The sequence below is a fragment of the Nelumbo lutea genome, chromosome 5, assembly GCF_056320005.1.
Source record: "Nelumbo lutea isolate HS-2025 chromosome 5, American lotus-T2T, whole genome shotgun sequence".
NCBI classification, from domain to species: domain Eukaryota; kingdom Viridiplantae; phylum Streptophyta; class Magnoliopsida; order Proteales; family Nelumbonaceae; genus Nelumbo; species Nelumbo lutea.
Genome location: NC_142688.1, coordinates 15158365 through 15170467, shown reverse-complemented (window position 1 = coordinate 15170467; position 12103 = coordinate 15158365). Strand labels below are relative to the sequence as shown.

The following is a 12103-nucleotide window of genomic DNA, read 5'->3' as shown; positions in this document are numbered from 1 at the left end:
CCACTAAGATAGCTCGTGTATTATAAATATCTGTCATGAATGACAGCATATATATAGACATTCCTAATGCACAGCTGGAAGTGTTGTGAAGTTGGTGTAAAGAGCAAGGAACATATATTTGTCCACGTGTGAAATATCTACCATAGACCATTAGACCCCTTCCCTTCCTTCCCCCATAGACCATTAGACCCTATATTTGTCCACATGTGAAATATGTACCACAATACAAGGCTCGTCACATTCATACAGCTGCACATAAGGAACATATGTGTGTATGTCCATGTATCCAGCAATGTGTTGTGGTCAGTAGATCCGAACTCATCACGTTTGACATAAACCTAACCTAACTCGTCTCTACTTACACCCCCAGTCCACAGTTTAAGAAATACTGTTTATATGGAAATAGAGATTAGACAACTGAAAAAGAAATATTCATTAATACACTTAAATGCAGACAGTGGAATGTTAAATCAACCAAAATTAGGTTCCAACTTTGCATGGGAATTGGGAAGCATCTCCCAATTGTAATTTGTATATATAGAATATCTCCGATCAAAAAGTATATCTACTAAACTTGTGTGTTATTATCTATGGAGAGACATTCTAATGCACGGTGGAATGTTTGCTGTGAGTTCGGTGTGAGGAACAGATATCCTCTAGGCTCTATGAAGTGTGAAGGGCACATGAAGATTCCAAACGCGCCAATTAGACAGACAATAACCTTGCATCAACCAGAATATTCAGTTTCAATGCAAATTTCCCAAGTCACCACAAATCTCCATTAATATACTTAGCAAATTTAGTGACTGAAAGTGTTTGTGTTTATGTCTTCAACCTTTTTTTCACCTTCTTTAAATAAAGGGACTAATTTTTACCCCAGGGATCTTCTTGGAATAAATAAAATTCCAGATAAACATAATTACGGCGAAAGGCTTTCAAATTTAAAGGGACTAATTTTTTTGTTCCCCGCCCGACCAGTCTATTACATCATTTTCATTTGTGTTGAAAACAATTATTATCATTATTATTATTCAAAAGATTGAAAGTCTAAATAGAAAAGAATTTAATTAATAAAAAAATAAACATCTACAAATTCCTCCACAACATGTCATCCATTTCAGCCGAATGATCAAAACATCAATATCAGCCGCCTCGTTTTTAGATCCACTTATTAATTTTTTTATTTATTCCAACATGATCTGTGGCTATACATACATACATAATCTCATTGTTAGATGTGAGGATACAAATATGGTTTATAGTGTGTTGGGACAGCTTTTGCCCAAGTTTGTAATCAAATATGGTTATTAGTGTGTTGGGACACCGAAAAACCAATGACTACTGCTTGATGCTTTCCTCCAAAATTCCAAAATAAAGTTAATAGCTCAAGCCTAGCTATATATCAAGGTTATTAAGTGGTGTAAATGCCTGCAGCTTACATCATCACTATATATACTTCATAGGCTTGTACCTATGCAATCTCTTGACATGAGATGTATCTTTTTCCTACTTTAATTTTAAAAAAGCAAAATCCAAATTCATTTTATTCATCAACCATAACTGATAATATGGCTTCATTGATGACTGAGTAGAGTAGAGATAAGTCAATATGTATTTGCACGAATTCCTGAATGATTGTTATCGATGAAGACAATATTGATACAATGGTCAATTTCTCTGCCACTAACAAATATTGGAGTCTCCACCAATTGTACGTATTTATCTATATATGCGTGTATGTAAAAGCTTGATTATGTTCAAGCTCAGTTCGATTAGCAAATGCGTCTAAATGTTGGACTCGAAGCTCAGTTTAGATAATGAACTTTTCACATATCGAGCTTGAATAGCTCATGAAAAACTTAATTTGTATTCACCCCAAAAAGATGTTTAGTTCTTTTGTTTTCTTTCTAATGTATATGCTAATGTCAATTTTTTGTCTTTTTAATACTCTAAATAGATAACTAATCAAGATATTAGAAGATTGTTTGTGTAATTATTTTTTAATGGTTTGGCTTATTATGACTTGTTCATTACCATAAGCCAAAGAAAATTTATATAACTTGACCTCCAAGATAAAACTTCAAGCTCTGCCACTTTTTGGATGCTTCATGTTTCATTACATTTAGGCCTTTCTATGATACCTAAAAACCTAAGACCCGATCCAAAATCCAATCCAATTATCTCAGATTTGGATGATGTATTTAAATAATTGGATTGGATTTTGGGTGTTACAATCTATATTTGATTAATAATCAAACCAGATTTGATTTCATCTGGCCCAATTAAAATCTGAATCCAATTATATTATAATATTATTGAATTTAATATACAAATTACATATAATTATAATTGTAATTATAATAGCTAGAAGGCCTATTTGTGTGGTTGAGTAGTAGTTGAGGCTTTAAATATGATAATTGAAATGGTACGTAGAACCCCTTTTAAAGACCAAGTAAGAAATGTTTTAGATGATTTAATTAAGTGATTTTCAAAATGTTAAATCTGACTTATTCCCTTTGATTGCTGCTATTCTTTGGCCCATTAATTCGTAACCATCATTTGCCTATTCTAGTGCTGGTAATCTTGCTGTGGATATTCTGTTGTTAAATATTATATGGTTAGTGAAAAGAATTAAAAGATAGCCTCTTAGTGAAGGATCATTATTATTAGTAACTTTGTTGTGAGTGACCAAAATCTTATTTATTAGATCTAACCCAGTACTTTTAACAACATAAAATCTATGCTTTTATTTAAGAAAATGATTAAAAAACTGAAATCATTCTTCTGTCCAAGTGGTGGATAAGAAAACAATTTTGTATATCTCTAATATTATATATTTATTATTTTAAAAGATGGTGTAATAAATAAGAATTACTTGAACAAATAAAAATGTAAAAAAAAAAAAAAAAAACTACAGAAAAAATTGATCTCATATATTACTATCATTATCATCTAAAAATATGACATAGATGGTGCATGTATATTTGCTAGTACAGCAAAAAAGGGTTCGGATGAGGTAGGCACGAAGTTGTAAACACGTTCAATAAACACTAAAAATTTTTTTTGACACGTGTCTCTTGAAATACCCTCACCCCACCCTTGAAAAAGATTAATATCCAGTTTGGATAGTTGTGAAAATATTTATCAAATACTCGTTTAATGTACCTACTAAATCCGGTCATATAAAAGTTTGAGGCTAACTTATCATCATCATCATATAAAAGAGCCACGTGGAAAGTGCATGTATACTTGGTAGTACACAAAGAGAATAAGGGGGTTTGAGGTTAACGAGCATGGCTCATGGTCCGGTTAAGAAACATCCCTTTCACAAGTAGTTGAGACAATTTTATTGTACATTTATATTAAATCTTATTTTGCTATTACTTTAGATTTGTCTTTGACATCAACCATTGCCTACATCTTTAAATTAATACAACTACGTACCACCGCCAATTGAAAGTCCCTACAAAATCTTAGCTTATGCTTCTATGGTTCTTTTAAGTGCGAAATCACCTCCATAACTCACCCATTAACAAATTTCATTCAAAGAAAATGATTAAGGGCTCATTTGGTGTGTCTTTTTATATGGTTTTTTGTCTGTTTATAAGTCAGAAAGACCGAAAATTGGTTTATTTTCAGTTGGCATATGGAAGATCTAATCACCAAAAGACGAGATGCACGAAATCTATTTTGGACTGATTTTGAAAAGCTCCAAATGAAGTTTTTCGTGTATTTTGCATTTTAATCTCGTGCAAAAAATCCCAAAACGATGCACGAAAAAACACACATCTGCCAAACGGTATTCAGATTGTCCAAACCTTATGTCAAAAGCTTAATGCATCTTTTGATTGTCAGAACTACAAGAAGATTTTCTCAAAAAGACTTACCAAACAGGCCCTACATTAACCAAAAACTATAAACCCCTCGCTTTCCTGTGATGATCAATTAGAGAGCAGCTTCACTCAAGAAATTTCAAAATGCACATGCTGATAGTTTGATATGGTTTGTAACTTATATAAATGCTTGACTGTTACACGCAAAATAAATTAATAAATAAATAAAACAATATATAAATAAATAAACTGATTCATGTTCCTAGCAAAAAGGATGGATCTGAAATATGATATTATTCTACCAAGACGATTTCATTGAAATTGCTCGGTCCAAAGTAGCTTTGATTTGGATGACAAAAAATCTACCAGCTGCTTGGAATTAGAAAAATATATTATATAGGTGATATCTGAGAATTTGGATTATCTGAATGCGGTAGCTGTTTAGCCGGTTGTGGAATCAATGATAATGCCCCTCATTGGTAAAAAAAAAAATACATAGGGCCCATAGTGAGAAATTAAATAATTGTGAATCTCATGCATTTTATTACTTGCGTGCGTGGAAAGATATCATTGGTTCCACAACCCGCTGAACAGCTATAACATTCAGTTAATCCTTATTCTATATCTGCTCTAAGACAAAGCAAAAAGTAAAGAGGATGGATCTATTTCAATACCAGCCTATTGAGTTGATTATTACAATTTACAACTTTGAGTATTTTATCCAAGGAAGGACCAAGCAATATGTCTCTTACTGTATAACAAACGGCCCCTAACCCACGAGAGACATTCCATTAGGGTTGTTTACGGATCGGGTTTGATTGATTTATTGGTATTTTTCCAATCGACCCAACCCGGTCGGTTTAAGTCGGTTTTGTGAATGATTTGATGGATTAAAGCAGAAATTTTATATATAATATATATATTTCTAAAATAAAGCTGAAATATATATATATATATAATATTTAAATCGGTTTGGGTCGGTTCAATTTTGATTTATACATATAAATTTCGAAATCGAACTGAACTATCAGTTTATGTTTTTTTGTAACCCAAAACCAACTGATGCTGAAGAAAAACTAACGAACTTGAATTGGATCAGACCAAATTGATCAGTTTGATTGATTTGAGTCTTGTTATGAACAACCCTATACTCCATTGGCTCAAAAGTTAGGAAAAAAAAAACAATTTTTTTTATTATCCAAAGGTTTAAGTCATTTATTTGCAAAGGCCCGAGTTGTTGGATAAATTCCTACTGCATCCTCTAAGAAAAATCTGAATGAATGAATGAATTGATTGAATAAAAATGTCAGACTTTATCATGTCCCCGGCCCATTAATAAGTAGCTAGGGCGCTATGACGACGTTGATATAATGATACATATGAATAGGCAATAATTTCATGGGGCCCAACAGCCTTCTTCCTGCTTGCGTACGTACTATCATATACCAGTATTTTGGCAAGTGATCCGGACTCCAATGGATCGGCCTAAGATAGATAGCACAATTAATTGTAGTTAAATGTGTCTCAATAATAATTAAGTTTTGAAAAAAAATATTGTACAAATTTGCAGAGTCAAATGAATTGATGTTCTAATTTCAAGTATATCGGTCCTCCTAATACTTGGAATATAATTTCAATTATAGAGGACAAAGTAGGATATGATGTCGGAGGAGTGTTTGGGAAGTAGATTTAGGAGCTTTTAATTTCTTTTATATATCTTTGTTGATGTTTCTGAATGGAGGAACAAAGCGTATAGAAGAATTTAGTTTAATTACTATAAAATCATATATGAAATGGTCTTTTATAAATGGAATGTTCACCAGATTGGTCTTTATCAACCCTCAAGCAAATTAATTTATGATTAGTATAGTATTTCAATTGGTATACCTAGGCAAAGTCTTCTTAAATGTCTAATTATATGTATGTAGTGCTGTTTATCAAAGCAATAGAACAAAATTAAAACTCAATCCAGTGATAATTTCATGTAAGACCCAGACCCTGAATGTAAGTAGTAGATTTTAATCAATTCTATCACGCAGAAGAAAATGAAGTATTTTATTCTGTTATTATTGTTATTAATTTTTTTTTTGTAGCAAGTTATTTAAAGAATAGAGCCACATAATATCAAAATAATTAAGAAAAGATAGAGTATATCGATGAGAGCCTCCCCAAGTTATGTAGAAAGACAAACATAAGGCGGCCAGGTTAATAAACTCGTCTAATGGTTCAAGCAACCTGATTCATTCATTGAGCGGTTAAGACACCGTTATTAAATATTAATTAAGAATCCCTCTTGGGTGACTTGACTTGGATTCGTCTGGAAATAGTCATCGAAGATGACTAAATAAAGCATTTAAAAATTGTTAAGCTTGACCCATCCTATTTTTTTAACTTGTTTTTGTTGCTTGATTAAGTCCACAAGCCACCAGGAAATATGGGAAAATTACAAATTCAATAAGAAAGATAGAACGTGTGGGTGTGTTACCAGTCTCGATCACTCACTTCCTGATCGAGCTGATCATGTTCACACGAAATAGTAATAATAAGTTCGTTTGCGCGCGGGTTGTCGATCCCTATTATATAGCATGCATATTAGGCGCTAGAAAGACACAAGATCTCTCTCTCTCTCTCTTCCTACCCAAGTGCTTATAGCCTTATAGGATAAACCCTGAGCGTATTTGTTGCAGAGATTAATCATGGCTTCTCCCGGAAATGTCCCTGCTAGGTGGAATCCAATAAGTGCAAGCCCATCAAGAAAACCACATGAAGAACCCGCGAAGAGGGTGAAAGACGATGGGTTGGAGACAGAGAGCACTGCTTCCGAAGAAGATAACACTACTAGTTGTCATGGCGTCGGCGTAGGGAGATCCTTCCCATTCAGCACTTGCTCTTCCCCTCCACCTCCTTCTCTTTCCAACCCCATCTTCAGCCTCCCTCACACCGCCCCATCCGACGAGTCGGAGGTAAAGACGGTTCAAATGTCCCAACAGCTGGCGGGAGAAACGGGTTATGTTAGGCGCGAACCAGTTCGATCGGACTTCCAAGGGGAAGGGGATGGTGTCTACTTGACATGGAAGGATCTGTGTGTGACAGTTTCGAATGCAAAAACGGGGACCCGAGCAATCCTTCAGGATCTCACCGGCTATGCCCAGCCTGGCGAGGTCTTAGCCATCATGGGTCCCTCTGGTTGCGGCAAGTCTACTCTACTGGATGCTTTGGCAGGTGATCACCACACTAGTCCTAATTAATTCTCTTCATCATGATTAATGATTAATCTGCGCTGCTCTTCCTTAATTAATTAACACCCACACTGCAATTAAGCTGATCAATCACATATTCATGAAATTGCAGGACGACTGGGTTCAAACACAAGGCAGTCTGGAGATATTCTTGTCAACGGTCGCAGAGAGGCACTAGCGTTTGGGACGTCGGTAAGGAAATTAAAATATATAGCTAGCCTAGCTAGATGCTACGATGCATGTCATCTGGAATGATGAATAGTTAGCTAGGCTGGTATATATATAAGCTAAGTTTTATTTCCTAGCTAGCTAGTTTAAGTTTAACTACTGGTTAATCATCAATTTAATTATAATTAGGCTTATGTGACCCAAGATGATACTCTAATGATGACGCTAACGGTTAAAGAAGTCATCTACTACTCCGCACAGCTCCAACTGCCGAACTCCATGCCTTTATCTGAGAAGAAGGAGAGGACAGAGATGACTCTCAGAGAGATGGGTTTACAAGATGCAATGAACACTAGAATTGGAGGGTGGGGTCACAAGGGGATTAGTGGCGGCCAGAAGAGGAGGGTGAGCATTTGTATTGAGATCTTGACCCGCCCGAAGCTCCTCTTTCTAGACGAGCCCACCAGTGGCCTCGACAGTGCGGCATCCTACCATGTCATGAACCGAATCGTGGGCCTAGCTCGACATCACGGAAGGACTGTCATCGCATCCATCCATCAGCCTAGCAGTGAAGTCTTTGAACTCTTCCATAATCTTTGTCTTCTTTCCTCTGGTAAAACCGTCTACTTTGGTCCGGCTTCAGAAGCAACTGAGGTAATTAACTATTTATATATATATATATATATATATATATATATATATATATATATATATATATATATATATATATATTATTAACCACTTATTGATCGAGCGCTTTTGCCTAGCTGTATCTTCATGATCAGTTTCCTAGCTTCTTAATTTCTTATTAAAATTTCCATTGGACATGGTAATAGTTAGTTAACACTGATAACAATTCTCATTTGTTTTTGAATGAAACTAGTTCTTTGCTGTGAATGGTTTTCCGTGCCCAAGTCTGAGGAACCCATCAGATCACTACCTTAGAACCATCAACAAAGACTTCGATACAGTGAGGAATCTGTGTTTTAATTAAGTTCCTAGATCTCTATCTTTAATTTCACTCTAGAAATTAAAATTTTCCTTTATGATCATTAATTAGGATATAGAACAAGGCCTGGATGGCCAGAAAATAGCCACCGAAGCTGTGATTAACATTCTTGTACAAGCATACAAGTCATCTCACACTAGCCAACAAGTAAATACAAGGGTAGCTGAGTTATCTAAAAGGGTACGCAAGTAGTGTTCGACAGCTGAAATCCTCTTCCATGTTATATATTTGTGTATATATAGCCTTACGTAGACAGCTTTTGCTCTTCATCAGGAAGGAGAAATTTTGGAGAAGGGAAGCCAAGCTAGCTTCCTTACGCAGTCCCTCGTTCTTACGAAACGGTCCTTTGTGAACATGTATCGTGATCTAGGCTACTATTGGTTACGATTGGCAATCTACATCGCACTGTGCTTATGTGTGGGCACTATCTTTCACGATATAGGTTCTAGCTTTGGCTCGATTCAGGTAAGCCAGCCGATGAATATTAAGGATTTAATTAATTAATATAGTGAAAGCGTAAGTAGATGATATATATTATGGATTTAATTACTTCTTAGTGGCAATGGAGTTCACTAGCTACTGCATTCTAAGGGTAGTTCTAATTAAATTCTCAGGCTAGAGGCTCGATGCTCATGTTCGTGGCTGCTTTCTTGACGTTTATGGCCATCGGTGGATTTCCATCTTTTGTTGAGGATATGAAGGTGATGAATTTCATCTCTCAAACTGCATTAGTTTTATAATGGGCAAATATCTTAAAACTGTCCTTGCACCCTTATTGTTTAGAAATTCCCTTAAAGTATCCCTAAGTTTTTTTTACAATTGATTAAATCCTCCCTTATTATTAGTATCCGTTAACAAAAAGATGGAAATGAATATTTTATCTATCATTTTTCTCTGCATTTTTAAATGAAACATTTGAATAACACCTTGTTGGCCTTGATTTGACAATAACACTTTTGTTGGTTTTCTCCTCAGGGAAAACTTTCTCCATTAGCAGAGCTTTCTAATGAATATAGATGTCTAACAAAACCATCTACAACCCAAAAATTAGATGGGATCATCTCCCTTCTTTGTTGCTACAAAGACCCCTGAACAGGTGAATAGGAGGGATCATCTCCCACTGAAAAACTAGATTTTTGGGATGCCACCTTAGCTCTTACTAGCTCCATGTCCATTTGTTTCAGTATCACAAAAAATGTTGAAGGAATTCCCTGACCTTCAATCAAGTAAAGGTTGAAGGGTGTGTTATTGTCTGCTAGGTAGATGTTGAATTCTATTTTGAATTTTTGATAAATAATGGATGGTAAGATTGACCATAAAAGGGGATTATTAGGTTTTGAAAAATTCTATATGTCAGTGGTATCACATATGAGTGGATTGTGATGGAAGGGTAACAGATGCTAACAGCAAGGGAGGATTTAGTCCATTATTGAAAAACTTAGGGGTACTTTTAAGACAATTTCTAAATAGTAGTAGCAGTAGAATTTATCAATTTCCTAAAAAATAGAGGTAATTTAAGGTGGCATTTGGCATCGATTATTGATGATTCTTCGTTGTTGATTTTCAAAAATTGGTGATTTATGAAATCAATTAATGTCTTTTCAAAAATTGACAAATTTTATTATTTGGTATTACTTCTGCCATGTAAGACAATTATTGAGAAATCAACTTTGAGTCTATTTGGTACCGATTCTCAAGGGCTGATTATTTTTTGTATTGGAGTTATTATTCAATGCCACGTAGGATGTCATGTCATCTTCAAAAAATCTGAATCAGGTAGAAATCACAAAAAAAAAGTGATCCCTAAAAAGGCTGATTTCAAGATTTGATTTTTGGCCAATTTCTTGAAAAACATCAAAACCGACCAATCAAACAAAAATTCGAACTGCGATTCCTCTAATGCTGATGCATCTCCTTCATGGTAGTGATTTTCAAGAATTCATCATCAATGCCAAACATCACCTAAGTGATTTGCCCTTAATTTATTTAATTATCAAAAATTAAAGTCGTTGCATTAATTATTTGTTTCTTTCTTTGTGTTAAAATTATTTGTTTCTTTGTTTGTGTTAAAATTCAGATCTTTCAGCGAGAAAGACTGAATGGGCATTATGAAGTGGGTGCATTTGTTGTTGGAAATTCGTTTTCGTCCATCCCCTACCTGCTTCTCATATCTCTGGCTCCAGGAGCAATTGCTTATTACCTTGTTGGTCTTCAAAAAGGAGTTGGACATTTTGTATACTTCGCTTTAGTGCTTTTCGTGTGCATGTTATTGGTTGAGAGCCTAATGATGATCGTTGCAAGTGTTGTTCCAGATTTCCTCATGGGTATTATCACAGGGGCTGGAATCCAGGGCGACGATCTTCCCAAGCCTGTGTGGAAATACCCCATGTATTATATTGCATTCCACAAGTATGCTAACCAAGGATTCTATAAGAACGAATTTGAAGGTTTAACCTTCCCCAACAATCTAGCTGGAGGCCCAGCCACCATCAGTGGAGAAGAAATTTTGAGGAACACATGGCAAGTGGAGATGGGTTACTCTAAGTGGGTGGACCTTGCAGTCTTGTTTGGGATGGTGATTTTATATCGACTCATGTTCTGGGCTATTATCAAGACGGTAGAAAAGCTTAAGCCCATTATCAGAGCTTTCTTGGCTGCCCCTCCCAACCAAATGGCACAGATCATGGAGAATCCTTCTTCAGCATAAATATGATACACACCACACCTGTAATGCATAGTTTGTAGTTTGTGCGTGGTTAATTTTCAGTCTGAGTCTCTTACGAGTTTCAATGTTGTATTGTTCAACAGTCGTTGACGTACCGCGCGTGCACTTGTATTCGTGCTTAGTCCCTACTCTTTAATTTTAGCGTAATTTCAACATTGTAAAAGTTGAAATATGTATAATAAGCAAACGATAAAAGGGGGGTTTTATCCTAAGAATGCAGTTGCAGTTTACTTAAATCTCCTTCCTTCCTGTTTACAGTCGAATGTCAATTAAGTTGGGGGTGTTCCGCCTTATTTGTTTTAAAAAATTAAGGCTGCATTTGGTAAGTATTTCCGTGCGAGTTTCAAGCTGTTTAGAAGTTTGAATTTTGGGCTTTTTCGGTTTGGCAATAAAAATATTTATTGGGAAAAAGCTTCAGGCCATAAAAGAGTCTAACAACCCTAATTTGGGCTTTTTCAGGAAGCTTCAAATGAAGTTTTTACAATCTTTTAGCGTATTCTATCTTCTTCGAATGCATGGCATGATGCATACGATTGAGAGAAAATGGATTATCTTTTCACACTATATATATATATATAGAATGTGTGAAAAGTGAGACCTAGCAATGGTATGTGGGGTTCACTTTGGAAAATGTATATGGACCCCACATACATGTCCACCAATGATATGTGGAGCCTACCTTGAAAAATGTATGGTGAGCCTCATATGCATGTCCACACATGGACTCTACATGCATGTCCACCAATGGTATGTGGGGTCTAACTTAGAAAAATGTATATGGGTCACATGCGTTAAATGAGAAATTCGTTAGCCCACAAATATTTTAATTACATTACCAAACCATCTTTAGCTTTTATGGTCTTTCATGAGATCTATGAAAAATATTTCAATCCAACAGTCTTTGGTCTTCCAAAATCTATTTGTAAAAACTACCATGTCTTTTAAGTTTTAACTATCAAATATTGTAAAAGATCTTCTAGAAAAGATTTGCCAAACTGGCATTAAATAAAACCATATATACATACTAGCCAATATCAAGTTAGTGAGTTTCCTAAACATTACATTTGTGTTGATCAATACAAATACAAATTCAAATTTATAAGAGATACCTTCTGTACAAACCTTTTAG

The 12103-nt window shown here is 35.1% G+C and overlaps 1 protein-coding gene across 1 annotated transcript; it reads left to right on the top strand.

Annotated features, from left to right (window-relative positions):
• The first annotated feature begins 6444 nt into the window (after positions 1–6444).
• LOC148850546 (ABC transporter G family member 1-like) lies at positions 6445–11210 on the top strand. Its single transcript, XM_088943030.1, has 8 exons — positions 6445–7055; positions 7185–7264; positions 7430–7894; positions 8124–8210; positions 8301–8429; positions 8523–8714; positions 8864–8950; positions 10327–11210. Exons 1-8 carry the CDS (start codon positions 6530–6532, stop codon positions 10954–10956), a joined length of 2196 nt encoding a protein of 731 aa, XP_088799156.1. The 5' UTR covers positions 6445–6529; the 3' UTR covers positions 10957–11210.
• The last annotated feature ends 893 nt before the right edge of the window (positions 11211–12103 follow it).